The sequence below is a fragment of the Leopardus geoffroyi genome, chromosome X (genome assembly GCF_018350155.1).
Source record: "Leopardus geoffroyi isolate Oge1 chromosome X, O.geoffroyi_Oge1_pat1.0, whole genome shotgun sequence".
NCBI lineage: Eukaryota > Metazoa > Chordata > Mammalia > Carnivora > Felidae > Leopardus > Leopardus geoffroyi.
Genome location: NC_059343.1, coordinates 128,457,494 through 128,485,258, shown reverse-complemented (window position 1 = coordinate 128,485,258; position 27,765 = coordinate 128,457,494). Strand labels below are relative to the sequence as shown.

The following is a 27,765-nucleotide window of genomic DNA, read 5'->3' as shown; positions in this document are numbered from 1 at the left end:
TGTTACTCACTCTCCTCTCCTTGAGACGGCCTGCATGACTTTCCCTGTGGTCCCCTCCATCTTCAAAGCCAATGGAGAATCTCCTTGACAGCAAATCCCTCTCTGGTTTCACATCTCTCACCAGAAAGATCCCTGTCCCTTTTAAGGGATGGCTGGATAAGGACAGTCCAACCAAGGATGTTTCTAAAAGTCATCTGTGCATTATACATTGCTTAATCACTCAAGTGAAATCCCATCATATTCATACTCTAGAGGAAAGGGATTATAATTTGACAAAGATCACTGGAAGTCACTTTAGAATTCTGTCTATCACAAACATCAAGTCAAGGATTCAAAAAGTGCTGTGACTCAAAGAAGAATAAATACAAAGAAAACCTTATCTAGGTGTTTTTGTAAAAACTGCTAAAAATGAAGAAAAAGATAAAAACGTAAAAGTAGTTGGAGAAAAAAGATGTAATACCTAATACGGAGCAGCAGTTAGATTGGCTTTGACTTCTTGACAGAAACAACATGAAGATAATGGAATGACATCTTCAAAATGCTGGAGGAAGTAACTGCCAATCCAAATTTCTATATCCAGTGAAAATAGCCTTCAAAAATGGAAGTAGGGGTGCCTGGGTGGCTCAGTCAGTTAAGCATCTGACTCTTGATCTTGGCTCGGGTCATGATTTCAGGGTTCGTGGGATCAAGCCCTGTGTCAGGCTCTGTGCTGGCAGTGTGGAGCCTGCTTGGGATTGTCTCTCTCCCTCTTTCTCTGCCCCTCCCCTTCTAATGCTCTCTCTCTCTCTCTTTCAAAATAAATAAATAAACTTTTAAAAATGGAAGTAAAAGCTGTTTTTAGATGGTTCAAAACTTAGGGAATCTGCCACCAACTGCAAAGGTAATATTAATGATCTTCAAGCAGAAGTAAAATGATCCCAAATAAAAGCTGGGAGCTATAAGATGGAATGAAGTGTGATGGAGAGGTTAAATATGTGAGTAGGTTTGAATGCCCCTTGGTTGTATAAAACAAAAATAGTAATGTCATGTTATGTGGGATATATATGTGTTAATTAAAATACACAATAGTAGTTGAGGAAGGAATATAAATGGAGTGAATATAAATTCTCTAATCTGCATTATAATTTAATAAGTCAAAGATACATGTTGTAAGTCCTAGAATAACTCCTTTTTAAAAACCAGTAAAAGAATGTATAATAAACAAGTAAACAAAGGAGGAAATTGAATAATATAAATTACCTAATAAGTATAAAAGAAAACAACAGAGAAAAGGTAACAAAACAGGCAAGAGAAATAGAAAGCAAATATTGATATACTAGAGTTAAGTTCAAATATATCAATAATTGTGTTAAATGTAAATGAACTGAACACGTTAATTAAACAACAAAGAATATTAAACTGTTTAAAAAACAAAATATAACTATGTGCTATTTATAAGAGACACAAGTTAAATGTACAAATACAGGCAAATTGAAAGTTAAAGGGTGGAAGAAATATACAATGCCAACACCATCCAAAAGACAACAGATGGAGATATATTAATAACGGACAAAGTTGAAGGTTTTTTTTTTTTTTCTAGGAAAGAGTATAGCCACTCCATTTTCAGAGCTCCCCTCATTAGGGGTCTTTCCATAGCCACCTGGGATCCTGTTCAGTGGCAGTTTACTGAAGCCACCCTCAACAAGCAGACCCACCTGGGATGTATCTTGGTTTCTTCATCAAATGTCAATCCTACTGAGGATTTGAACCAATCTGACACACTACATCTATAAAAGTACCGGTACCCAGAACACATGGTAACAGGATCCCTGTGTTGCCTAAATCCAAAGATTGAATTAATGTGGAAATCTCAGGCTCTAAAGTCAGTTAGCGAAGAAATGCTCAACGTTGACTTTAAGATAGGAATATTTACTAGACATAGGAGAGATTTTGTAATGTCCTTTTTATGCACACAGAAAAATAGATGGTAATCCTGGGCCATAAAGTAAGTCTCAAAAACTTGAAACAATTACAGTCATTTATACTAGGTGTTTGTTTGTTTGCTTGCTTTTGTTCACTTCAGAGCGAAATGAAGTTAGAATATAATAATGAAAAATCTAGAGGGGTGCCTGGGTGGCTCAGTCAGTTAACCGTCCAACTTCAGCTCAGGTCATGATCTCGCAGTTCATGGGTTCGAGCCCCACATCAGGCTCTGTGCTGACAGCTCAGAGCCTGGAGCCCTCTTCAGATTCTGTCTCCCTCTCTCTCTGCCCCTCCCTGGCTCACACTCTGTCTCTCTCTTCCTCAAAATAAATAAACATTAAAAAAAACTAGAAAATCTCCCTAAAATATGTAGTATACTTCTAAATAACCTGTTGGTCAAATTTTAAAAATCACAATGTAAATTAGAAAATATTTAAATGAACTGAAAAATGGAACATTGCATATTAAATCCATGGCGGGGAGGATTTTTATGGCAGTCAAAAAGTGAAATTAATCTGTATGATCCTATAATGATGGTACATGTCATTATACATGTGCAAACCCATAAAATGTAGGCCACCAAGAGTGAACCCTAATGTAAACTATTGACTTTGGGTGATACAGATGTGTCAATTATAGGTTCATCAGTTATAACAAATGTACCACTCTGATGGGGATGTTGATATAAGGGTGCAGCCTATGCATGTCTGGGGAAATCTCTGTATCTTTCCCTCAATTTTGCTGTGAACCTAAGACTTGTCTAAAGAAATAAAATCTTAATTTAAAAAATGTTCAGTGGGCAAAAGATCTGAACAGATACTTGGCCAAAGAAGATATACAAATAGCAATTAAGACTATGAAAAGATGCACAACATCATATATAATTAGGGAAATGCAAATTAAAATAATGAGGTGTCGTGCACAACCATTAGAATAGCTAAATTTAAAAAACTGACGGTGCACCTGGGTGGTTCAGTTGGTTGAGCGTCCAATTTTAGCTCAGGTCATGATCTCACAGTTCATGAGTTTGAACCCTGCATTGGGTTCTCTGCTGTCAGCACAGAACCTTCTTCGGATCCTCTGTCACCCTCTCTCTTTGTCCCTCCCCTGCTCACACCCTCTCTCTCAAAAATAAACTCTTTTTTAAAAAAAGAGTGCTATCGATGGGTCACATGCTAAATCTATATTTGACATTATAAGAAACTGAAACTGTCATCCAAAGTAGCTAGACTGTTTTGCATTCCACCAGCAATGAATCAGAACTCCTGTTCCTCCACATCCTTGTTATAACTTGGTATTGTCAGTTTTTTATTTATTGCTTTAATTAATTAATTTTTGAGAGAGAGAGAGAGAGAGAGAGAGACAGCATGAACAAGTGGGAGGGGCAGAGATAGAGGGAAAGAGATAATCCCAAGCCAACTCTGTGCTGCCAGCGCAAAGCCTGAAGTGGGGCTCAGCACCATGGAACCGTGAGATCATGACCTGAGCCAAAACCAAGAGTCGGATGCTTAACCAATTGAGCCACCCAGAAACCCCCCGTGAATTGCACTCTTAAGTATTTACCGAAGTGATCTGAAAACTATAAAATGCAAAATGTATTTTTGTATGTGAGAATAGAAGGTGTGGAGACTTCACATGCGTGTGATCTGGAATTTGGTTCTCCAAACTGTTGATTGTTGATTGTTGATGAATGGGAATGACAAATATTGAAGACAGGAGGTTTCACTTTTTATTTTCTTCTATATTTATGGGTTGTTTAGACTTTTTTTTCTTTTTACATGTGAGCAAATTTTATTTTGTAAGTAAATACAAAACAATGAAACACTTCTTCAAATAATATAGATCACGTGGAGTCCTTCCGGTTTTGCAGTTTTTCACTGTATTCTGTGTTTAAAAATGTCACAAGTAGCAGTAGTTATCACCCTATATTTGTCTTTCTTCCCCACTAGATTGTGAGCTTCTTGAATGGTGGCCGAGATTGCTGACTTATTTATGTTTCTCTTCCCAGTACTTAAGAAAGTACCTGCGAGGGGTGCCTGAGTGGGTCAGTCAAGCATCTGACTTCACCTCAGGTCATGATCTCACAGTTTGTGACTTCAAGCCCTGCATCGGGCTCTGTGCTGACAGCTAGAAGCCTGAAGCTTGCTTTGGATTCTGTGTCTCCCTCTCTGTCTGCCCCTTCCCCGCTCATGCTCTCTCTCTATTAAAAATAAATAAACATTTTAAAAGATGTGAATAATATATATATATATATATAGAGAGAGAGAGAGAGAGAGAGAGAGAGCCTGTTATACACATGCTCAGTAATATTTGTTGAGTGAAATAATGAAGAAAGGAATACATATACTTGCTTAAGAGTGGTTTTCTGGGGGAGCAATCCGATGTAAAGGGAGAAGAGTATTCGATTAAGAATTAGTGTCAACTAGGGGTGGCTCGTGTGTTAAGAATCCACCTCTTGGTTTCAGCAAGTCGTGATCTCACGAAAGCCCCGTATCAGGCTCTATGCTGATAATGTAGAGCTTGCTTGAGATTCCCTCTCTCCCTCTCTCTCTGCTCCCCCCACCACCAACCACATCTCTCTTGCTGTCAAAATAAATAAACTTAAAAAAAAAAGAACTGAGCACTAAACCAGGGGTTGGAAAAATTGTACTTTGAAGGACCAAATAGCAAATATTGTAGACTTTACAGGCCACATATGGTCTTGGCCTCATATTATTTTTTGTTCTTGTTTACAACCTTTTATTTTTTATTTATTTTTGAGAGAGAGGGAGTGAGCATGAGCAAGGGGGAGGGGTGGAGGGGGAGAGAGAGAATCTTAACCGGGCCCCACAGTCAGCATGGGGCCTGACATGGGGCTTGATTTCATGATCCTGTTATCTTGACTTGACCTGAAGTCAAGAGTCAGATGCTCAAGTTACTGAGCCACCCAGGAACCCCTACAATCCTTTAAAAATATAAAATCCATTCTTAGCTTGTGGGACATATAAAACTAGGCATGGACTATAATTTGCCAGCCTCTGTAGGTAGGAGGTTGAGAAACAAGAGACAGTAGAGAACATAAATGTAACCAAGACACCAGCAGAGGCCTTGCCATGCTCTGCTCCTTGCTTACACCCATAAAATATCAATAAATTTGACTTTAGTTCCTCATTTCCTAGCCTGTCATCAGAATATGCCCAAGTCATCACCCCAAGTCATCAGAATATGCAGTTACATCTCTAGCTATGGCCTTTGTGTTTATCATTGATGTCGTCCCGCATCAACGTGACATTCAGTTCCTTCCTCAGCTTACACCACACACACAGACACACACACACACACACACACACACACACACACACACACACACATATGCACATACCACTGAAAGCAATCATTCTATGGGTTTAGTGACCTTAAGGGGTTATTGAAAAGGTTCACATCAAGCACCCTACAGCTTCTCTGTAGTTGGATGGCTTTCTCCCTCTTTTCTCACAGAACAAATTAATTCTTTTAAAGGTATTATGCAAATGAAGTTTTTTTTATTAATCTTTCTGAAACCATGACACTCAGGGAGTCACCAACTCTAAGCAGGTTTGTCAAGGTAGTTTTACCAACAGATATATTTTATCCCTAACAATAATCATTATAAAAATGATAATGATAATAATAATATGGGACAGACACAATTCTAAGTACTTTAGTCTTTATATTAGACAAATTAAATAAGTATTATTATTATTATCCTCATTTTACAAAACAGGAAACCAGAGTGACTGAGAGTTTAAGTAACTTGCCCACAATCATGCATAATCAGTGGGAAAAAAAAGTTTCAAGAAGTCAGGTGAGAGTGATCAATAAATAGTGTCACGAGTGGAGAGGGCCAAAAGGATTAGACCTGTAAAGCAATTCTTCTATGTGGTGGTAGCGTTAAAATTACTGAATTTCGGGAGTGCCTGGGTGGCTCAGTCGGTTAAGTGTCAGACTTCAGCTCAGGTCATGATCTTGCGGCTTGTGAGTTCGAGGCCCACATCAGGCTCTGTGCTGGCAGCTAAGAGCCTGGAGCCTGCTTCAGATTCTGTGTCTCCCTCTCTGCCCTTCCCTCGTTTGCACTATGTCTCTCTCTCTCAAAAATAAATAAACATTTAAAAAATTTGTTTAATTAGTGAATTTTTAAAGAACCATTTCAGTTAAATAGTATGTTAGAAGCAAGATTACAAGACATACAAAAAGACTATGTAGTGAGAAAATGGAAGTAATGGTTATAGACCACTTATGCTTAGCTTTTCAGAATTTTTCCTTTGTTTAATCCTGAATTGAGATAATTAAATCTATTCTTTCATATAGTTACATCTGTAGTGTTATTCCTACAGCTTCATAAAGGTTATTTAATACTGTTACTAACTCTCTCTTCTCACTGTCAGATTTTCTAAGATGTGGTGCTGCAGGCTGTCCCATCTACACGGCAGGCTCCAGAACCTGCTGAGCAGAGGAGTCACATGCTCAGCCTTCCAACAGCCCAACTTCAAAAGCTTGTTTCCATTAGCCATCAGTTGGCACCATACGGCCTCCAAGTCTCTGAACTGTGCTTGGCAGCAACACGAAGATCATTTTGGTAAGATATATGGAGACAGATACTTCATTTTTTTTTAAGTTTTATTTTCATTCCAGTCAGTTAACATATAGTGTAATATTAGTTTCAGGTGTAGAATTGATTCAACACTTCCATACAACACCTGGTGCACATGACAACAAGTGCCCTCCTTAATGCCCATCACCTGTTCAACCCATCTCCCCATCCACCTCCCCTCTGGGAACCTCAGTTTGTTCCCTATAGTAAAGTCTGTTTCTTGGGTTGACTCTATTTTTTTTTCCCTTTGCTTGTTTGTTTTATTTCTTAAATTGCACATGAGTGAAATCATATGGTATTTGCCTTTCTCTGACTGACTTATTTTGCTTAGAATAATGTACACTCGAGCTCCATCCACATCGTTGCAAATGGCAAGATTTCATTCTTTTTGATCGCCAAGTGGCATTCCACTGGATGTATCCCACAGAAATGAAATGTAACATCTAACCCATGTTTGAGTGTACAGTTCAAGTGTTAACTATATTCACATTGTTGTTCAATATCAGATACTTCTCATGTGGACTGAAAATATTTTCTGTGCAGTTGTAAGGGCCTCTAGCCATTTATTTCCAAGATTATCCTACAGGTTGCAAGAAAGACAAGAATAATATACAGCAACAGTATAATCTCATCCTAGCAAAAGAGAAGGGAACATTGCTCTACTCCAGTCCCGCTCTCTCTCTCTCATATAATGGGAAAAATAAAATAAAAGAAAGCCTCAGTACATAGGGAAGAGGGTTTCAAAGGCATAGACTGGGAATGCTACAGCCAGGTAAGGTATTAGGTGGCAGAGGGGAAAAAAGCTTTACCCTGTCTATTAGTTTCCTAACACTGCTATAACAAACTACCGTAAACTAGTTGGCTTAAAACAACAGAAATCTGGGGAGCCTGGGTGGCTCTGTCAGTTGAACATTTGACTTCGGCTAAGGTCATGATCTCACAGTTCATGAGTTTGAGCCCCTTGCCAGGCTCTGTACTGAGAGTGCAGAGACTACTTGGGATTCTCTGTCTCTCCTCTCTCTTTGCTCCTCCCCACTCGTGCTTTCTCTGTCTCAAAATAAATAACTTTTTTAAAAAGTTAAACAGCAAAAAGAGACATTTATTTTTTCACAGTTCTAGAAGATAGAAGCCTGAAACCAAGGCAGGTAGGGATATATTCCCTCCAAAGACTCTAAGAAAGAACTCTTTCTTGCCTCCTCAACATTCTAGTAGTTGCTGACAATCCCTGGTGTTCCTTGACTTATGGCAACATCACTTCACTCTCTGCCTGTCATCACATGGCTTCTTCCCTGTGTGTCCTCTGTGTCTTCAAATATCTCTCCTTATAAGGGTACCAGCTGTGGGATTTAGGGTCAATAGTGTAATATGACCTAGTACCATATGACCTCATCATATCTTGGTCATCTTCAAAGACCCTATTTCCAAATAAAGTCTCATTCACAGGAGCTAGAAATTATGGGTTCAACATCTTTTGGGGGAATACTGGTCAACCTATAACCCTGAAAAGGGACAAAAACAATTGTGAAGGCTATACCCAAAGACATAGGCCCACTGTTTACTCCAAAGACTGAGACTTAATCCAAATATTAGATAGTGCCCTTCTCCTCCATACATTATACATTATGCATTATGCATTATAACCTGATAATAAGCCCCCAGTTAAAATAACAGTGGATTATAGCTGGGAGAGCTGCAACAGACAGGCAGTTTCTGAGATACAGCACAAAGAGAAGGGCCAAGGCCAAGAAGAGAGACAAAAACAAGGTCACTAGAGGAATTCAATGCCTTTGGTACCCATGGAGACAAAAACATCAGCTCTAGCCCCTCTCTTGGCCAGATTGGTATAAATACTCACCTTAAAGTCTTATTTACCTCAGCAGCTACTGCTTTATACAACACATGTGCCTTTCAACAACAACAAAATTACAAAGCATGCTAAAAGGCAACAAATAACAATTTGAAGAGACAAAGCACAATGAGAACTAGACTCACATGTGACACAGGTGTGGAAATTATCAGTCAGGAAATTAATGGCTAATATGTTAAGGACTCTAATGGGTAATGGAGATGGGAGACAAAATAAAGACCAGATGGATAATGTCAGCAGAGTGATGAAAAATATAAGAAAGAATTTTTAAAATCAAAATCATAGCAACAGAATTGAAGGATGACATTAATGGGTTCATCAGTAGACTTGACATATTCAAAGATATAATCAGTAGATGTAAAAAATAGGTCAGTAGAAATTACCCATACTGAAATGCAAGAGAGAGAGAGAGAGAGAGAGAGAGAGAGAGAGAGAGACAGGGAGAAGAGACAAAAACATACAGTATTCACACACCGTGGGACGATACTAAGGGATGGAGAAAGAAGCACCATGCAAATGATAATCAAACAAATAGTAGCTATATTTCAGACAAAGCAGTCTACAGAACAAGGAAGATTATTAGTGATAAAAAGGCACATGACATAGTGATAAAGGGATCAGTTCTTTAAGAGAACATGTAACCATTTTAAAAATGTAGAACCTAACAACAGACCATCGAAGTACATAAAGCAAACACTGATATAAAATTAGAAATAAACAAATCCACAATTGTCCTTGGAAATGTTAAAACCTCCTTCTTCACCGTTATTGATAGATTAAGCAGCCAGAAAATCAGTAAGGATATAAATAACCTGAATGGCACTATCAACCAACTTGACCTAATTGACATTTATAGAACAGTCCATCCAGGAAAAGTAAAATACATATTGTTCTGAAATGTAAATGAAACATCCACCAAGACAGACCACATTCTGGGCCATAAAAAAGCTCAACAAATTTGAAAGAATCTAAAAGCATAGATTATGTACTCTGACCATAATGGAATCAACTAGAAATCAATAACAAAAAGATAGAAGTCTCTAATATTTGGAAATTAAGCTGTATTCCAAAAAATATATCGGTATAAAGTCTCAAAGTTAAAAATATTTTGAACTAACTGAAAATGAATACAGAACTTATCAAAATTTATGGTAAGCAGCTAAAGCAGTGGTTGGAGGGAAATATGTAGCAATAAATGTATATATTAGAAAAGAATAAAGGTCAAAAATCAATAACCTATACTTCTACATTAGGAAATTGGATAAGGAAGAGCAAATTAAACCTAAAGCAAACAAAAGGAAGGAAATAGTAAAAATTAGAGCAGAAATCCATGATATAGAAAATGGGGAGAAAAAAACAAGAGTATCAATAAACCCAAAACTGTTTATTTGAAAATATCAATAAAACAGATAAGCCTCTAGCCAGACTAACCAAGAAAAGAAGGGAAGAGAGAAAGATTACCAATGTCAAGAATTTTTATCACTGATCCTACAGATACTAAAAGGACAATAAGAGGAATACCAGAAACAACATTATGCCCATAGATTTGATAATTCAGATGAAATGGACCAATTCCTACAAATACACTACTATGGACTGAATTGTTCCCTCCCACCAAAATTCATGTTGAAGCCCTAACTCCCCATATTACTGTATTAGAGAGATGGTCTTTAAGGGGGTGATTAAATGACATGATGAGGATAGAACCCTGGCCCAAATGCACTATCCTTATAAAAGAGGAAGAGTGGTGATATTTTCCAGTGATATCTCCCTACCCACCGCCCCCCCAGCCTTCTTTCTCTCATGAGGATGTAGTAAGAAGGTAGCCATCTATATAAACCAGGAAGAGAGCTGTCACCAGGAACCAAACCAGTTGGTGCCTTGATCCTGGACTTCTAGCCTCCAGAACCATTAGAAAATAAACTTACATTGTTTAAGCCAACCAGTCTATGCATTTTGTTATGGCGACCTGAGCAGACACAAAATACCAAAACTTAAGAAAAATTACATAACTTGAATAGTCCCAAATCTTTTAAAGAAATAGTAATAAAAAAAACTTTCAAAAAAGAAAACACCTGGCCAAGATGGTTTCACTCATGAATTCTACCAAACATTTCAGAAAGAAATATCACCAATTCTATACATCGTCCTCCAGAAAATAGAAGAATAAAGGACATTTCACAACTTATTTTTTGAGGTCATCATTACCCTAATACCAAAGTTAGACAAAGACAGTAAAAGAAAGAAAAACTATAGATGAGTATTTCATGAACATAAACATAAAAATCATGCCAGAATATTAACAAATCAAATCCAATGATATATAAAAAGGATCAAGGCCAGCTAGGATTCATCCCAGGAATACAAGCCTCTTTCAACATTAAAAAAAAAATCAGTGTAATCCACCATATGAATAGGCTAAGAAACACTATATGATCATCTCATTAGGTTCAGAAAAACAGTTTAACAAAACTCAATACCCATTTATTATAAAAGCTAAACAAATTGGTAATAGAAAGGAACTTTCTTAACCCAATAAAGGACATATATGAAAAACATACAACGAACATCATACTTAATGTCAAGAGATTGAATTCTTTCCTCCTAAGATCAGGAATAAGAGAAGGATATCCTTTTCTCACCACTTGTATTCAACATTGTTTTGGAAATCCTAACTAGTGCAATAAAGCAAGAAAAATAAAGGCATGCATATTAGAAAGGAAGAAATAAAACTTTTTTTTTTTTGCAAATGATATGATTATCTATGTAGAAATCCCCAAAGGATCTACAAAAAAATCATGAGAGTAAGTTTAATGAAGTTGCATAATACAAGGTTAATATACAAAAGTCATTTGTTTTCCTATAACAACTAACAACTGCAATTTGAAATTAAGAAAGCAATACCATTTATAATAGCACCAAAAAATAAGTACTTAGTTTAAATAGTTAAATATTTTAGAATCTGTATTCAGGAAACTGTGGAACACTGATGGAAGAAATGAAAGAATGAAATCACTGGAAAGGCATTCCATGATCATGGATTAGAAGACTCAATATTGTTAAAATGAGAATTCTCAATATGATCTATAGATTCAATGCAATCCCACTCAAGCTTTTTTTATAGATATCAACAAACTGGTTATAAAATGTATGTGGAAAGGCAAAGGTACCAGACTGGCCAATACAATTCTGAAAAAAAAGCCAAAGGACTCAAACTACCTGATTTTAGGACTTACTGTAAAGCTATAATAATCAAGACAGGGTGGTGTTGGCAAAAGGATAGATACACAGATTAGTGGAACAAGATGGAGAAAACCCAGGAATAGACCCATACAAATATGGTCAACTCATTTTTGACAAAAATACAAAGCCAATTCTATGAATATTTTTTTTTTCCAAAAAGTGGTGCTGGAACAATTAGATATCCATGTGCAAACAAAACAAAACAAAACAAATCAAAATGCTGACACTTACCTCATACTTGGTGTAACTATTAACTCAGAGTTGATTATGGGTCTAAATGTAAAATGCAAAACTATAAAAGTTGTGTAAGAAAACAGAACAAAGTATTACCTTTGATTAAACAGAGTTCTTAGATACAACTTTAAAAGTATAACCCATTAAGGGAAAAATGATAAATTGGCCTCTATCAAAATTCAAAACATTTTTTCTCTGGCAGACACTTTTTTTTTTAATTTTTTTTTTCAACGTTTATTTATTTTTGGGGGGACAGAGAGAGACAGAGCATGAACGGGGGAGGGGCAGAGAGAGAGGGAGACACAGAATCGGAAACAGGCTCCAGGCTCTGAGCCATCAGCCCAGAGCCTGACGCGGGGCTCGAACTCACGGACCGCGAGATCGTGACCTGGCTGAAGTCGGACGCTTAGCCGACTGCGCCACCCAGGCGCCCCACTGGCAGACACTTTTAAGAGAATGAAAAGAAAAGCCACAGACTTGGAGATAATTTTTGCAAACCACATATCTGAGTAAAGACTTGCATGCAGAATATATAAAGACCTCTTAAACTTAGTAAGAAAACAACCCACTTTTTAAAAGGGCGGGAAGATCTTGGGGCACCTGGGTGGCTCAGTCGGTTAAGTGTCTGACTTTGGCTTAGGTCATGATCTCATGATTCAGGAGTTCAAGCACCACATCAGGCTCTATGCTGACAGCTCAGAGCCTGGAGCCTGCTTCAGATTCTGTGTTTCCTTCTCTTTCTGCTCCTTCCCCACTCACAGTCTGTCTATCTCTCTCCCCAAAATAAATAAACATTAAATTTAAAAAAATAAAAGGGTGGGAAGATATGAACAGGCATTTCATTAAAGAGGATGTAAGTATGGTAAATAAACATGTGAAAAGATGCTCAACATTATTTTCTTTATGTAAATGCAAATTAAAGCCAAAACGAGATATCATGCACACATACTGGAATAACTAAGCCCCCCCCCCCCCAATAAAAAGCTGACAGTACTAAATGCTGGCAAGGGTGCAGAGCAACAGAAAGTCCTATACATTGCTGGTGATTATACAGAAATGGTATGTCCACTCTGGAAGACAGTTTGGCAGTTTCCTCTAAAATTAAACCCCGCACATGAATAACAGCTTTATTCATAATTGTCAAAAGTGGGAAGCTGCCAAGATATCCTTCCAAAGGTTGATTAATAAACCGTAGTACATCCATACAATGGAATACTGTTCAACAATAAAAGGTAATGAGCTATTAATTCACACAATTAATGAGCTATTAATTCACACAACAGCATGAATCGTAAATGCATTCTGCTACATGAAAGAAGCCTGACCATTAAAGGCTACATACTGTATGATTTCATTCATATAACATTCTGTTAAAGGCAAAACTATAGGGACAGAATACAAATCAGTGGTTGCCAGGGGGTTGGGAGGAGGTAGTGTAATACGGGATATTTTTAGGCCGGTAGAAACAATCTGTATGGAAATATAGTAGCAATAACTACATTTGAAAAAAAAACCTATAGACGTTTATAGCAAAAAGTGAAAGTATACAAATTTAAATGTATGCAAATTTTAGAAAATCAACCAGGAAGTCAGATCTGAGGACGGAATACATCCTGTGATAAATGAATCCAACTGTATTATAAATATGTAACTATTGAAGGGAATGGACGGAAAGGTGGTGGCCTATATAATGTTGGAAAACAGTGCTTTGACTGGAAACCGTAAGGCTAAAGACAAAAGGAGCTATGCATAAACACTATACTCTAGTTTTTAAAGTTGTCTCTTATATGAAAACAGATTTACAATTCTAAAACTGCTGTATATGTGTCAGGATTAAACACATAAGAGCATGGCAGACAGTGGGAACCAGGTTTCTCAGCATCAGAGAGTGTGGTTACAAATAAGCACAGGGGAAATGCTAGAATGAATCGTGTGGTTCTGGATTAGAGTTGGAGATATCAATATGAACTCATGTATAGCTTAATATAGATACAGGTGGATACATGCAGAAATCATTATAGATGTTTTTTCACATAGATAGTGTATTTCCTAGCTCTGTCCGTTGCGAGAGCCTAGAAGCAGTGATACCTCAGTAGCAGTGAGTGCATTCAGTGACCAGATCTTGATTTCTAATGCTGTTCTCTAATAAAAGGAACCAAGCCTCCTGGGTGAAATGACTTATTCTAGGGCTTGGTCAGGGAAAATGCAAGATAAACCTGGAGAAACTTGAAGTGCCAGAAAATAAGGAAGTGCTAAAAAAAAATGAAACGATGTTAAAGGGACACAGGAGCCAACTAAAAGAGTTGCCAATGGCCGAAGCTGGAACAATTTGAGCAAGAAAATAAATAATATATATTGGATTCTAACCCGAGATAAAAAAATAAATATCCATGAGTCCATGTTGATATAAACAAATGATCAAATAAATGGGGAGAGTAGAGACAAATCTCCCATACAGGAGAATTTCAAATAGTTTATGTAGTCATTTCTCCTCCTCCCACTATGGAGGTCAATCTTAACTCCCCAGTCCTAGCATGTAGGCTGCATTTAGTGATTTGCTGCCAAAGAATAGAATATGGAAGGAGAAGGAATAACTCTAAGTAGGGAATCTGGCAAGCTCTGTCTTGGCCTGGTGTTAAAGGATAACACCATCAGTAATAAGTCCTATTACTAGCATGTACCATTGATATGATGTGTTGAAAAGGGCACTTCACTTGTGTAGCCATTCTCCCAAAAACCTATACTATAGGTTATACTGTAACCCCACTTCAACCATGAGAAAATCATCATACAAACCCAAATTGGGGAGCACTCTAATAACAAAATCCCTCTCAAAATTGTCAGGGTCATCAAAAACAAGGAAAGTCACAGCCCAGAGAAGCCTAAAGAGACATGATTAAGTGTACGGTGGGACCTAGATGGGATTCTGGAATAGAAAAAGGACATTAGGGGGAAACTAACAAAATTCAAATAAAGTATGGGATTTTGTTAATTAATTGTGTATCAATATTTATTCATTAGTTGTGGCAAATTTACCAAACTAATATAAGATATTCATAATAGAGGAAACTGGGTAAGGACTTTATCGGAACTGTTTGTACCTTTTCTGTAAATCTAAAACCATTCTAAAACTTAAAACAAGTTTAGTAAGAGGAAATTGGAGAAGGTAGTGGAAACATCAAGCCATAAGTTTCACTATGAAAGGGAATATGATTGAGGTGGGGTGGTAATGGGAGGGGTACACAGAGTGAAGGGGAACATCGTTTTAAGATGGTGGGATATTACAACATGTTTGCTGATGAGAATGATCCAGTAAGGAGGGAAACTTTGATAATGCAAAGAAGGGGGTGGAGCAATTTCAGAAGTGTAGTACCTGTGTGGGAGAGAAGAGATAGGGTCTAATTCCTAAATGGAAGTGTTAGCCTTAGTTAAGTGCACAGATGTCTCAACCATAGTGACAGGAAGGAAGGTGGAATGTGCACAAGTGCAGGTAAGTGGGCAGATGTGGAAGGAACATGAGTTTGTGGAGATTCTCTTCTAATTGCTTCCATATTCTCTTTGAAGGAGTAAGCAAAGTTATCAGTTGAAAATGGGAAGGGAGAGGCGGTGCTAGCAGTTTGAGGAGAGAGGAGACAGTGTGAAATAGTCTTCTTGGAGAGTGAGTGAGTGACTTTCCCAGGAAATTATGCAAGGATTGTTTGGCAGTGGTGAGTACTCATTTGAGATTTTTGGTGATGATTTTAAAATGAGAATAGTCATTGTGGTTTAGAAAATTTTCTCTGACAATGTTCAGCTGCTTGGCTACCGGCACAGACAAAGTAGGGACTTGAGTTTTTTAGGAGTGGGGCTTAGAAAAAAAGGAGTGGGGCTTTTTCAGGGAAGTATGGTGGAAGGAGAGAGAAGGGCAAGGGAGTTAGGGTGTTTTCAGGGAATTGATTAAAATGAAGGACCATTGCATCTGGGCTCCATAAGGAGAGAAATGAAAACATTAAAGAAGACAAGACGATGGATGACAAAAAGGAGGTTGTGGTCAACGGATTAGAGTTCTTTGTGGGGTTGAAAGAGTATCAGAGTGAGGAGGGCACAAATAATTGAACTGAAAAGGAACAAGATGTAGGATAGGATGTTAAAAATGAAAATTATAAAGGTATTACAATTAATGGTGATGAAGTTGTTAAGAATGCTGACAGGAGAGAGATGGCAATAAACTGATCTCTATTTATTTATTTAAAAATAGAGGGGCTCAGGAGATATTTGACTAGAGTAATGAAGAAGGGTAGAGTCATATAGGACAGCATGAGTTTCAGAAGAGCAAGGGAACAACTATCCTACCAGTATGATTACAGCATTGTCTTGCCCTGTTGAGCAAAAACTAGAACACTCTTTCCAAAGTACAATCTGATTTCACGACTCCGATTTTAAAAATCTCTTTGTGGAGGCCCACGGTGAAAGACAGTGGTTGCCTAAATGTGGCATGAGAAAGGAGCGGAAAGGTCATATAGATTTTAAAAAGATTTAGGAGGTAGAAGCAGCACACCTTGGTGATCGATCAAATGCAGATTATGAGAAAGATGAGTTAAGATGAATCCCAAGTTTCTTTTCTGTATTGACATTTTGGCCTAGTTAAGAAACATTTGTTTAGTGTCAATTTTGTGTATAGCTGAGAATTTCTAGAGACCCAAGATGTAAGATGTGGTATCCAAGAAACATAAGTAAATAAATATAAGAAGTATGAATACCTTATGCCATATGCAAATGCACATTAAGTTGTTACCTACCAAATACTTAATTTCAAAGAAAATGTAGGGCTGTTCAAGGAAGCTTCCTTGAATAAATGAATTTGTAGCCCGATTTTGAAGGAAAAGATGGTCATTTCATTAGGGGAGCTTATAATTTCAAGGAGATAAATGGCAAGGGCAAAGACGAGAATGAACTCAGTCATGGGAAGATGGACAATAAGCACAGCAATTAAACTAAAATGTAGGGGATGTTCTGGAGCTTGCAAGAGAGAAGTCTAGCCACATAGGACATAGGATTCTACTACCATACTGTATGTGCCTAGCAACTCCTGAACTGAAAACAGTATATGTATGGCAGGTAGTAGTCAAGATTACTAGATGTTGAACAGAGCAAGAGAAGGTCATTCGTAGAGGTCATTTCAATGAGAGGATCCTTCTCATTTCTGATGTGTAACCTATATTGGAGTTTCCAGTAAGGCAGCTTCAGCACTGCTTATTGATTTCCTCAACAGACATTGAATGGGCACAACTTCTAGAAGCTAGACGTTGTGATAAGTGCTAAGCTTGCAGTGATGAAGAAGGCACATTCAGTATCTTAAAGGTGCTCCTAGTCTTTGGTAAAGACAAACCTGTAGGCCATTATAAGACAGCATGATAAATGCTTTTAGGCCATATATAGGGTGCTGTAAGAACAAAGAGGAGAAGTACCTGACCCAAACTGAGGAGTTACATATGACTGCTTGTAAGATATAACCTGTGAACTGAGTCATGAATACGGAATATGATTTAGACAAGGAAAGAGGGGTGAGAAGGTGAGGATAAATGTTCCAGTCAGAGGGAGCTGCATGTACAAGAACTTAAAGGCTGCAGAGAAGATGGCATATTGGCCTATATGGACTGTCGCATAGAGTACAAGGAAGGGTTGGTTGAGAGAAAATGTTTAAAAAGTTATTGAGTTGGTGATATTAGCAAGTCCTGTGAAATCACCAGAAGTGGAAGAGAAGGTGATAAACGATTTTATGGCTATGAATTATTTTGGGAGCCAACAAACACTTTCTGTAAAGGGCCAGATAGTAAATATTTTTGGCTTTATGGGTCGTGTACATATCTGTTTCATGGTCTTCTTTGTTTTGTTTTTGTCTTACAACATTTTTAGAATGTAAAAACCATTCTTATCTTGCAAGCTGTATGAAAACAGGCTACAGGCTCTATGTGACCCCCAGGCTACTTGTCACATCCTGGATTAGCTCAGTGTAATGACCCATCTGAATGAAGTTAATCACTTTTGTCACTTCAAGGACAGGGTTCTCAATATTTTTAGCTTATGAATTGCATAGGAATTCTATAGAAAGCTATGGATCCTCTCAATGGAAAAATGTAGGACTACCCACACATACACACAATTTTATTATTCCATGGATCCTAGGTAGGTCAGGAACTTGCCACTTAACATTGTTTTTTTATATTGTTTGCAAAACAGGTTTCTTCTCATATAGACAAATTTATCTTTTATGATTTTCATATATATTAAAATGGCCATTCCTACCTCAAGATTGTCACTGTATAATAATTTTATTTTTTATATTTTGATCTATCAGTAATTTACTGTTTTGAATGATATGAATCCAGAGTCAAATTTGTCAAATATTCTTTTTCTCCAAAACTAGTTATTGAATAATATATCTTTTCTCTACTGTTATGAAATGACACCTTTAGCATAAACATATTTCCATGTATACTTGGGGCTGTTTTGAAACTCTATTATGTTCCCTTAACCTGTTCATCTATTCTGCACAAATACCATACTTTTTTTTTTATTCTAGTTAGTCAACATATAGTGTAATATTGGTTTCAGCAGTAGAATTTAGTGATTCATCACTTACATACAACACCCAGTACTCATTACAAGTGCCCTCCTTAATCCCCATCCCAAATCTAGTGCATCCCCTACCCACCTTCCCTCCAGCAGCCCTCAGCTTGTTCTCTATAAGAGTTAAGAGTCGCTTATGGTTTCCCTCCCTCTTTGTTTTTTTTTTTCAAATATCATACTTTTTACGTGACTGTAGCTTTATATATGTTTTTTGTATTTTGTAAGACAGTTACCCCCTTGCCTTTCTTCTTTTTCAAAATTATAAGTTTATTAATCCTGAATATGAATTTTGGAATTAGCCTGTCCAGTACATGAAAATTTCCATGTGAATTTGGACTGGAAGTACATGGAATTTTGTGCATTAATTTGTTGGAGAATTTGTATCTTTTCATTATTGAATCTGCCTCTCTTTGAGCATATTTCTCTGTAAGTGGTCTTCCACATTTTTGCTTATTTCCAGCTGCATTATACTTTTTGTTCCTCTAACAAATTTGATCTCATTTTCATTTACCTTTCCTATATTAGTAACCCAGTATATAGGAAAGTCTTTAATTTTTTGGCACTTTTTATTTTGGTATAACTTCAAACTGACAGAAAAGTTGAAAGAATAGTATAAGTACCTCCTTTATAACCTCTACCCACCTGTGTTTCCTTTTAAAATACTTCAGTGGTTTCCTTTTCCAATATTTTTTTCTTAAATATTTTAAATTTTTGGGGCGCCTGGGTGGCGCAGTCGGTTAAGCGTCCGACTTCAGCCAGGTCACGATCTCGCGGTCCGTGAGTTCGAGCCCCGCGTCGGGCTCTGGGCTGATGGCTCAGAGCCTGGAGCCTGTTTCCGATTCTGTGTCTCCCTCTCTCTCTGCCCCTCCCCCGTTCATGCTCTGTCTCTCTCTGTCCCAAAAATAAATAAAACGTTGAAAAAAAAATATTTTAAATTTTTATTTATTTATTGTTTTTAATATGAAATTTATTGTCAACTTGGTTTCCATACAACACCCAGTGCTCATCCCAACAGGTGCCCTCCTCAATGACCATCACCCACTTTCCCCTCCCTCCTAACCCCCATCAACCCTCAGTTTATTCTCAGTTTGTAAGAGTCTCTTATGGTTTGGCTCCCTCCCTCTCTAACTCTTTTTTCCCCTCCCCTCCCCCATGGCCTTCTGTTAAGTTTCTCAGGATCCACATAAGAGTGAAAACATATGGTATCTGTCTTTCTCTGTATGACTTATTTCACTTGCATAACACTCTCCAGTTCCATCCACGTTGCTACAAAAGACCATTCTTTCTCATTGCCATGTAGTATTTTCATTTCATTCTTTCTCATTGCCATGTAGTATTCCATTGTATATATAAACCACAACTTCTTTGTCCATTTGTCAGTGGATGGACATTTAGGCTCTTTCCATAATTTGGCTATTGTTGAAAGTGCTGCTATAAACATTGGGGTACAAGTGCCCCTATGCATCAGCACTCCTGTATCCCTTGGATAAATTCCTAGCAGTGTTATTGCTGGGTCATAGGGTAGATCTATTTTTAATTTCTTGAAGTACCTCCACACTGTTTTCCAGAGCGGCTGCACCAGTTAGCATTCCCACCAACAGTGCAAGAGGGTTCCCATTTTTCCACATCCTTGCCAGCATCTATAGTCTCCTGATTTGTTCATTTGAGCCACTCTGACTGGAGTGAGTTGGTATCTGAGTGTGGTTTTGATTTGTATTTCCCTGATGAGGAGTGACATTGAGCATCTTTTCGTGTGCCTGTTGGCCATCTGGATATCTTCTTTTTTTCCTCTCCTATAAGACTTTATTTTTTTTTCAATATATGAAATCTATTGTCAAATTGGTTTCCATACAACACCCAGTGCTCATCCCAAAAGGTGCCCTCCTCAATACCCATCACCCACCCTCCCCTTGGATATCTTCTTTTGAGAAGTGTCTATTCATGTTTTCTGCCCATTTCTTCACTGGGTTATTAGTTTTTCGGGTGTGGGGTTTGGTGAGTTCTGTATAGATTTTGCATACTAGCCCTTTGTCTGATATGTCATTTGCAAATATCTTTTCCCATTCCATTGGTTGCCTTTTAGTTTTGTTGATTGTTTCCTTTGCAGTGCAGAAGGTTTTTATCTTCATGACGTCCCAATAGTTCATTTTTGCTTTTAATTCCCTCGCCTTTGGAGATGTGTCAAGTAGGAAATTGCTGCAGCTGAGGTCAGAGAGGTTTTTTTTTCCTGCTTTCTCCTCTAGGGTTTTAATGGTTTCCTGTCTCACATTCAGGTCCTTTATCCATTTTGAGTTTATTTTTGTGAATGGTTGTAAGAAACTGGTCTAGTTTCATTCTTCTGCATGTTTCTGTCCAGTTCTCTCAACACCATTTGTTAAAGAGACTGTCTTTTTTCCATTGGATACTCTTTCCTGCTTTGTCAAAGATTAGTTGGCCATACATTAGTTGGCTATGCAACTGCATTTCTGGAGTCTCTATTCTATTCCGTTGGTCTATGTGTCTGTTTTTGTGCCAATACCATACTGTCTTGATGATTACAGCTTTGTAGTAGAGACTGAAGTCTGGGATTGTGATGCCTCCTGCTTTGGTCTTCTTCTTCAAAATTACTTTGGCTATTCAGGGTCTTCTGTGATTCCATACAAATTTTAGGATTACTTTTTCTAGCTTCTAGAAGAATGCTAGTGCAATTTTGATTTGGATTGCATTGAATGTGTAGATGGCTTTGGGTAGTATTGACATTTAACAATATTTATTCTTCCAATCAATGAGCACGGAATGTTTTTCCATTTCTTTGTATCTTCTTCAGTTTCCTTCAAAGGCTTTCTATAGTTTTCAGCATACAGATCTTTTACATCTTTGGTTAGGTTTATTCCTAGGTATTTTATGATTCTTGGTGAAATTGTGAATGGGATCAATTTCTTTATTTGTCTTTCTGTTGCTTCATTAAGAATGCAACTGATTTCTGTACATTGATTTTGTTTCCTGCGACTTTGCTCAATTCATGTATCAGTTCTAGCAGACTTTTGGCGGAGTCTATCGGGTTTTCCATGTATAATATCATGTCATCTGCAAAAAATGAAAGCTTTACTTCGTTTTTGCCAATTTTGATGCCTTTGGTTTCATTTTGTTGTCTGATTGCTGACGCTAGAACTTCCAGCACTGTGTTAAACAACAGTGGTGAGAGTGGGCATCCCTGTTGTGTTCCTGATCTCAGGGGGAAAGCTCTCAGTTTTTCCCCATTGAGGATGATATTAGCTGTGGGCTTTTCATAAATGGCTTTTATGATGTTTAAGTATATTCCTTCTATCCCGACTTTCTTGACAGTTTTTATTAACAAAGGATGCTGAATTTGGTCAAATGCTTTTTCTGCATCGATTGACAGGATCATTTGGTTCTTTTCTTTTCTTTTATTAATATGATGTATCACATTGATTGATTTGCAAATGTTGAAAAAGCTCTGCAGCCCAGGAATGAATCCCACTTTATCGTGGTGAATAATTATTTTTATATGCTGTTGAATTTGATTTGCTAGTATCTTATTGAGAATTTTTCCATCCATATTCATCAGGAGTATTGGCCTGTAATTCTCTATTTTTGCTGGATCTCTGTCTGGTTTAGGAATCAAAGTAATGCTGGCTTCATAGAATGAGTCTGGAAGTTTTCCTTCCCTATCTATTTTCTGGAACAGCTTGAGAAGGATAGGTATTATCTCTGCTTTAAATGTCTGGTAGAATTCCCCCGGGGAAGCCATCTGGTCCTGGACTCTTATTTGTTGAGAGATTTTTGATAACTGATTCAATTTCTTCGCTGGTTATGGGTCTGTTCAAATTTTCTATTTCTTCCCATTTGAGTTTTGGAAGTGTGTGGGAGTTTAGGAATTTGTCCATTTCTTCCAGGTTGTCCAGTTTGTTGGCATATAATTTTTCATAGTATTCCCTGATAATTGCTTATATTTCTGAGGGATTGGTTGTAATAATTCCATTTTCATTCATGATTTTATCTATTTGGGTCATCTCCCTTTTCTTTTTGAGAATTCTGGCTAGGGGGTTTTCAATTTTGTTTATTTTTTAAAAAAACCAACTCTTGGTTTCATTGATCTGCTCTACAGTTTTTTTAGATTCTATATTGTTTATTTCTGCTCTGATCTTTATTTCTCTTCTTCTGCTGGGTTTGTGGTGTCTTTGCTGTTCTGCTTCTATTTCCTTTAGGTGTGCTGTTAGATTTTGTATTTGGGATTTTTCTTGTTTCTTGAGATAGGCCTGGATTGCAATGTATTTTCCTCTCAGGATTGCCTTCACTGCATCCCAAAGCATTTGGATTGTTGTATTTTCATTTGCATTTATTTCCATATGTTTTTTAATTTCTTCTCTAATTGCCTGGTTGATCCATTCATTCTTTAGTAGGGTGTTCTTTAGCCTCCATGCTTTTGGAGGTTTTCCAGAGTTTTTCCTGTGGTTGATTTCAAGTTTCATAGCATTGTGGTCTGAAGGTGTGCATGGTATGATCTCAATTCTTTTATACTTATTAAGGGCTGTTTTGTGACCCATATGTGATCTATCTTGGAGCATGTTCCATGTGCTCTCGAGAAGAAAGTATATTGTTACTTTGAGATGCACAGTTCTAAATATATCTGTCAAGTCCATCTGATATCGTTCAGGGCCCTTGTTTCTTTATTGATCCTGTGTCTAGATGATCTATCCATTAGTGTAAGTGGAGTGTTAAAGTCCCCTTCAATTACCACATTCTTACCGATAAGGTTGCTTATGTTTGTGATTAATTGTTTTATATATTTGGGGGCTCCTGTATTTGGCGCATAGACGTTTATAATTGTTAGCTCTTCCTGATGGATAGACCCTGTGATTATTATATAATGCCCTTCTTCATCTCTTGTTACAGTCTTTAATTTAAAGTCTAGTTTGTCTGATATAAGTACGGCTCCTCCCACTTTCTTTTGACTTCCAGTGGCATGATAAATAGTTCTCCATCCCTCACTTTCAATCTGAAGGTGTCCTCAGGTCTAAAATGAGTCTCTTGTAGACAGCAAATAGATGGGTCTTGTTTCTTTATCCATTCTGATACCCTATATCTTTTGATTGGAAGATTTAGTCCATTTACATTACATTCAGTGTTATTATTGAAAGATATGGGTTTAGAGTCATTGTGATGTCTGTAGGTTCCATGCTTGTAGTGATATCTCTGGTACCTTGTGGTCGTTGCATCATTTTACTCACAGAATCCCCCTTAGGATCTCTTGTAGGGCTGGTTTAGTGGTGATGAATTCCTTCAGTTTTTGTTTGTTTGGGAAGACCTTTATCTCTCCTTCTATTCTGAATGACAGACTTGCTGGATAAAGGACTCTCAGCTGCATGTTTTTTCTGTTCATCATCACATTGAAGATTTCCTGCCATTCCTTTCTGGCCTGCCAAGTTTCAGTAGATAGGTCTGCCACTAGTCTTATGGGTCTCCCTTTGTAGGTTAGAGCCTGTTTATCCCTAGCTGCTTTCAGAATTTTCTCTTTATCCTTGTATTTTGCCAGTTTCACTATGATATGTCATGCAGAAGATCAATTCAAGCTATGCCTCAAGGGAGTTCTCTGTGCCTATTGGATTTCAATGCCTTTTCCTTCCCTAGATCAAGGAAGTTCTCAGCTATGATTTGTTCAAGTACATCTTCAGCCCCTTTCTCTCTCTCTTCCTCTTCTGGAATTCCTATTATACGGATATTGTTCTGCTTGATTGCATCACTTATTTCTCTGAATCTCCCCTCATACTCCTGAATTTTTTTTAATCTCTCTTTTTGTCAGCTTCCTCTTTTTCCATAATTTTATCTTCTAATTTACCTATTCTCTCTGCCTCTTCAATCCATGCTGTGGTCGCCTCCATTTAATTTTGCACCTCATTTATAGCAATTTTTAACTCCTCATGACTATTCCTTAGTCCCTTGATCTCTGTAGCAATAGATTCTCTGCTGTCCTCTATGCTTTTTTCAAGCCCAGCGATTAATTTTATGACTATTGTTCTAAATATTTGTTCCATTGTATTGCTTAAATCGTTTTTGATCAATTAGTTAGCTGTGGCTACTTCCTCTAGTTTCTTTTGAGGAGAATTCTTCCATTTGTCATTTTGGGTAGTCCCTGGGGTGGCTCCAAACTGCAGGTCACCTCCCCTGTGCTGTCCTGAGAAACTTGTGTTGGTGGGCAGGGCTGCAGTCAGACCCCATATCTGGCCCCAGCCCACCGCTGGGGCCACAATCAGACTGGTGTGTACCTTATCTTCCCCTCTCCCAGGGGCAGGACTCACTGTGGAGTGGTGTGGCCCCTGTCTGGGCTATTTGCACACGGCCAGGCTTGTGGTGCTGCTTTGATGGGATCTGGCGGATTAGCCGGGGTGGATCCACAAGGTGCATAGGGGCAGGAGGGGCAGGCTTAGCTTACTTTTCCATAGGTGGTCCCCTGTGGGAGAGGCCCTGCAGCACCGGGAGGGAGGCAGACCTGTCGGAGGGATGGATCCACAGAAGCACAGCGTTGGGCGTTTGCGCGGTGCCAGCAAGTTTGGTGACAGGAACTGGTTCCCTTTGGAATTTTGGCTGGGGGATGGGAGAGGGATATAGCGCTTGCCAGCACCTTTGTTCCCTGCCGAGCTGAGCTCTGTCTTCCGGGGCTCAACAACTCTCCCTCCCCATGTCCTCTCGCTCTCCCGCTCTCCGAGCAGAGCTGCTGACTTTTAACATTCCACATGTTAAGTCCCGCTGGCTGTCAGAACTCACAGATTCCGGTCCCTCTGCTTTTGCAAACCAGACTTGGGGGCTCTGCCTTGCCGGGGGGGGGGGGGGCTGCCCTTCCACCTCCCGGCTCCCTCCTACCAGTCCCTGTAGCACGCACCGCCTCTCCACCCTTCCTACCCTCTTCCGTGGGCCTCTCGTCTACGCTTGGCTCCATAGAGTCTGTTCTGCTAGTCTTCCGGCAGTTTTCTGGGTTATTTAGGCAGATGTGGGTGGAATCTAAGGGATCAGCAGGACGAGGTGGGCCCAGCATCCTCCTATGCCACCATCTTCTCTCCTCTCCTCCTTTTCCAAATTTAGAACTCTGATATGTTTTGAGTTTATCTTGGAGACTGGTGACAATATGGTTATGGACCCAATATTGTCTTTTTTTCCAAATGGCTACCTAGTTGTCCAAACGCCATTTATTTTAAAAGTCATTATTTCCCCAGTGTATAACTATCAGTTTATTAGATACCAAGTTCCTATATTTAGGTGTATTTTTGGACATTTTATATGCATGTGTTGTTTTATCTGCTCTGCCTATCCCAACGTCACTGTTTTAATTCTAGAGATTGTATAGGATGTTTTCTATCTGAGAGGCTCGTGTTCCTCTCATTGCTCTTGCTTGTTTCTTGGTAGAAAACTTTTTGAAGGAAGTTTTCTGACTATTGATTGTTTTTAAGTTTTCCTCAATAAATAATTATCTCTTTTTGTAAAATAATACATTAAATAATCTGAAAGAATGCTTTCCCCTAGAACTGCAGTATGCAAACACCGTGATGCGCTTTGATTATGTGTGGCTTCGAGACCACTGCCGCTCAGCATCTTGCTACAACTCCAAGACCCACCAGCGCAGCCTGGACACTGCCAGTGTAGATTTATGCATCAAGCCAAAGACCATTCGTCTGGATGAGACCACACTCTTTTTCACTTGTGAGTAGACAACAGACTTTGCCTTCATTGGAGTATTCTTCTAATGAACAATTATTTTGCAAAAACTGGTTTGCCTCATTCCAAAACAGAGAATTCTATTTTTTTATTGACGTATAATTAACGTAAAATATCTTCTTAGTTTCAGGTGTATAACATTGATTTGACAATTCTGTACATTACTCAGTGCTCACCATACATGTAATCACCATCCAAGACCATACAACGTTATTACCGTATTATTGACTGTATATTCCCTACGCCATACCTTTCATCTCTGTGGCTTGTTGACTTTATAACTGAAGTTTGTACCTCTTAATCCCCTTCACCTACTTTGCCCCTCCTCCTCCCCCTTGGCAGCCACCAGTTTGTATTTGCTATCTTGTATTTGAGAAACTGGTTTTTTGTTCGTTTGTTTTGTTTTTTAGATTCCACATATAAGTGAAATTATATGGTATTTGTCTTTTTCTGTCTGACTTATTCCACTTAACAAATACCTTCTGGGTCCATCCATGTTGTTGCAAATGGCAAGATCTCATTTTTTATGGCTGAATAACATTCTATTGTGTGTATATATATCTCATCTTCTTTATCCATTCATCTATCAGTGGTCACTTGGGCTGCCTCCCTATCTTGGCTATTGTAAATAATGCTGCAACAAATATAGGGGTGCATGTATCTTTTCAAATTAGTGTTTTCTTTGAGTAAATACCCAACAGTGGAATTATTAGATGGGATGGTATTTCTATTTTTAATTTTTTGAGGAACCACAAAGCTGTTTTCCACAGTGGCTGCATCAATTTACATTCCTGCCAACACTGCATAAGTGATCCCTTTTCTCCACATCTTCGACAACACTTGTTATTTCTTATCTTTTTGATGCTAGCCATTCTGACATGTGTAGGTGATATCTCATTGTGGTTTTCATTTGCATTTCCTTGATGATGAGAGATTTTGAGCATCTTTTCATGTGTCTTTTGACCATCTGGATGTCTTCTTGGAAAAATGTTTATTCAGGTTCTCTGTTTTTAATCGGATTATTTGCTTTTTGATGTTGAATTTTGTTAGTTCTTAATATATTTTGGATATTAACCCCTTATAGGACATATCATTTGCAAATATCTTCTATTCACCAGATTGCCTTTTTGTTTTGATGATGGTTTCCTTTGCTGTGCAGAAGCTTTTTATTTTTATGTAGTCCCAATAGTTTACTTTTGCTTTTATTTCCTTTGCCTTGGGAGACATATCTAGAAGAAGGTTGCTATGGCCGATGACAAAGAAGTTACTCCCTCTGTTCTCTTCTAGGATTTTTATGGTTTCAGGTCTTACATTTAGGTCTTTAATCCATCCTGAGTTTGGTGTGTGTGTGTGTGTGTGTGTGTGTGTGTGTGTGTGTATGGTATAAGAAAGTGGTCCAGTTTCATTTTTTTGCACGTTGCTCTCCAGTTTTCCCAACATCATTTGTTAAAGAAACTGTCTTTTTCCCCTTGCATATTCTTGCCTCCTTTGTTGAAGATTAATTAACCATATATTCATGAGCTTATTTCTG

The 27,765-nt window shown here is 38.1% G+C and overlaps 1 protein-coding gene across 5 annotated transcripts in view; it reads left to right on the top strand.

Annotated features, from left to right (window-relative positions):
• TMLHE (trimethyllysine hydroxylase, epsilon) overlaps positions 1 to 27,765 on the top strand; it is an 87,622-nt gene that overhangs the window by 11,237 nt on the left and 48,620 nt on the right. For 4 of the 5 annotated variants that reach the window (XM_045472110.1, XM_045472111.1, XM_045472113.1 and 1 more), the window contains 2 exons: positions 6,366 to 6,556; positions 26,043 to 26,219. In XM_045472110.1, coding sequence (XP_045328066.1) covers positions 6,376 to 6,556; positions 26,043 to 26,219 — 358 coding nt within the window. In that variant the 5' untranslated portion in view covers positions 6,366 to 6,375. The remainder of the gene's footprint in view (positions 1 to 6,365; positions 6,557 to 26,042; positions 26,220 to 27,765) is intronic. The other variant, XM_045472112.1, reaches the window with a different exon arrangement.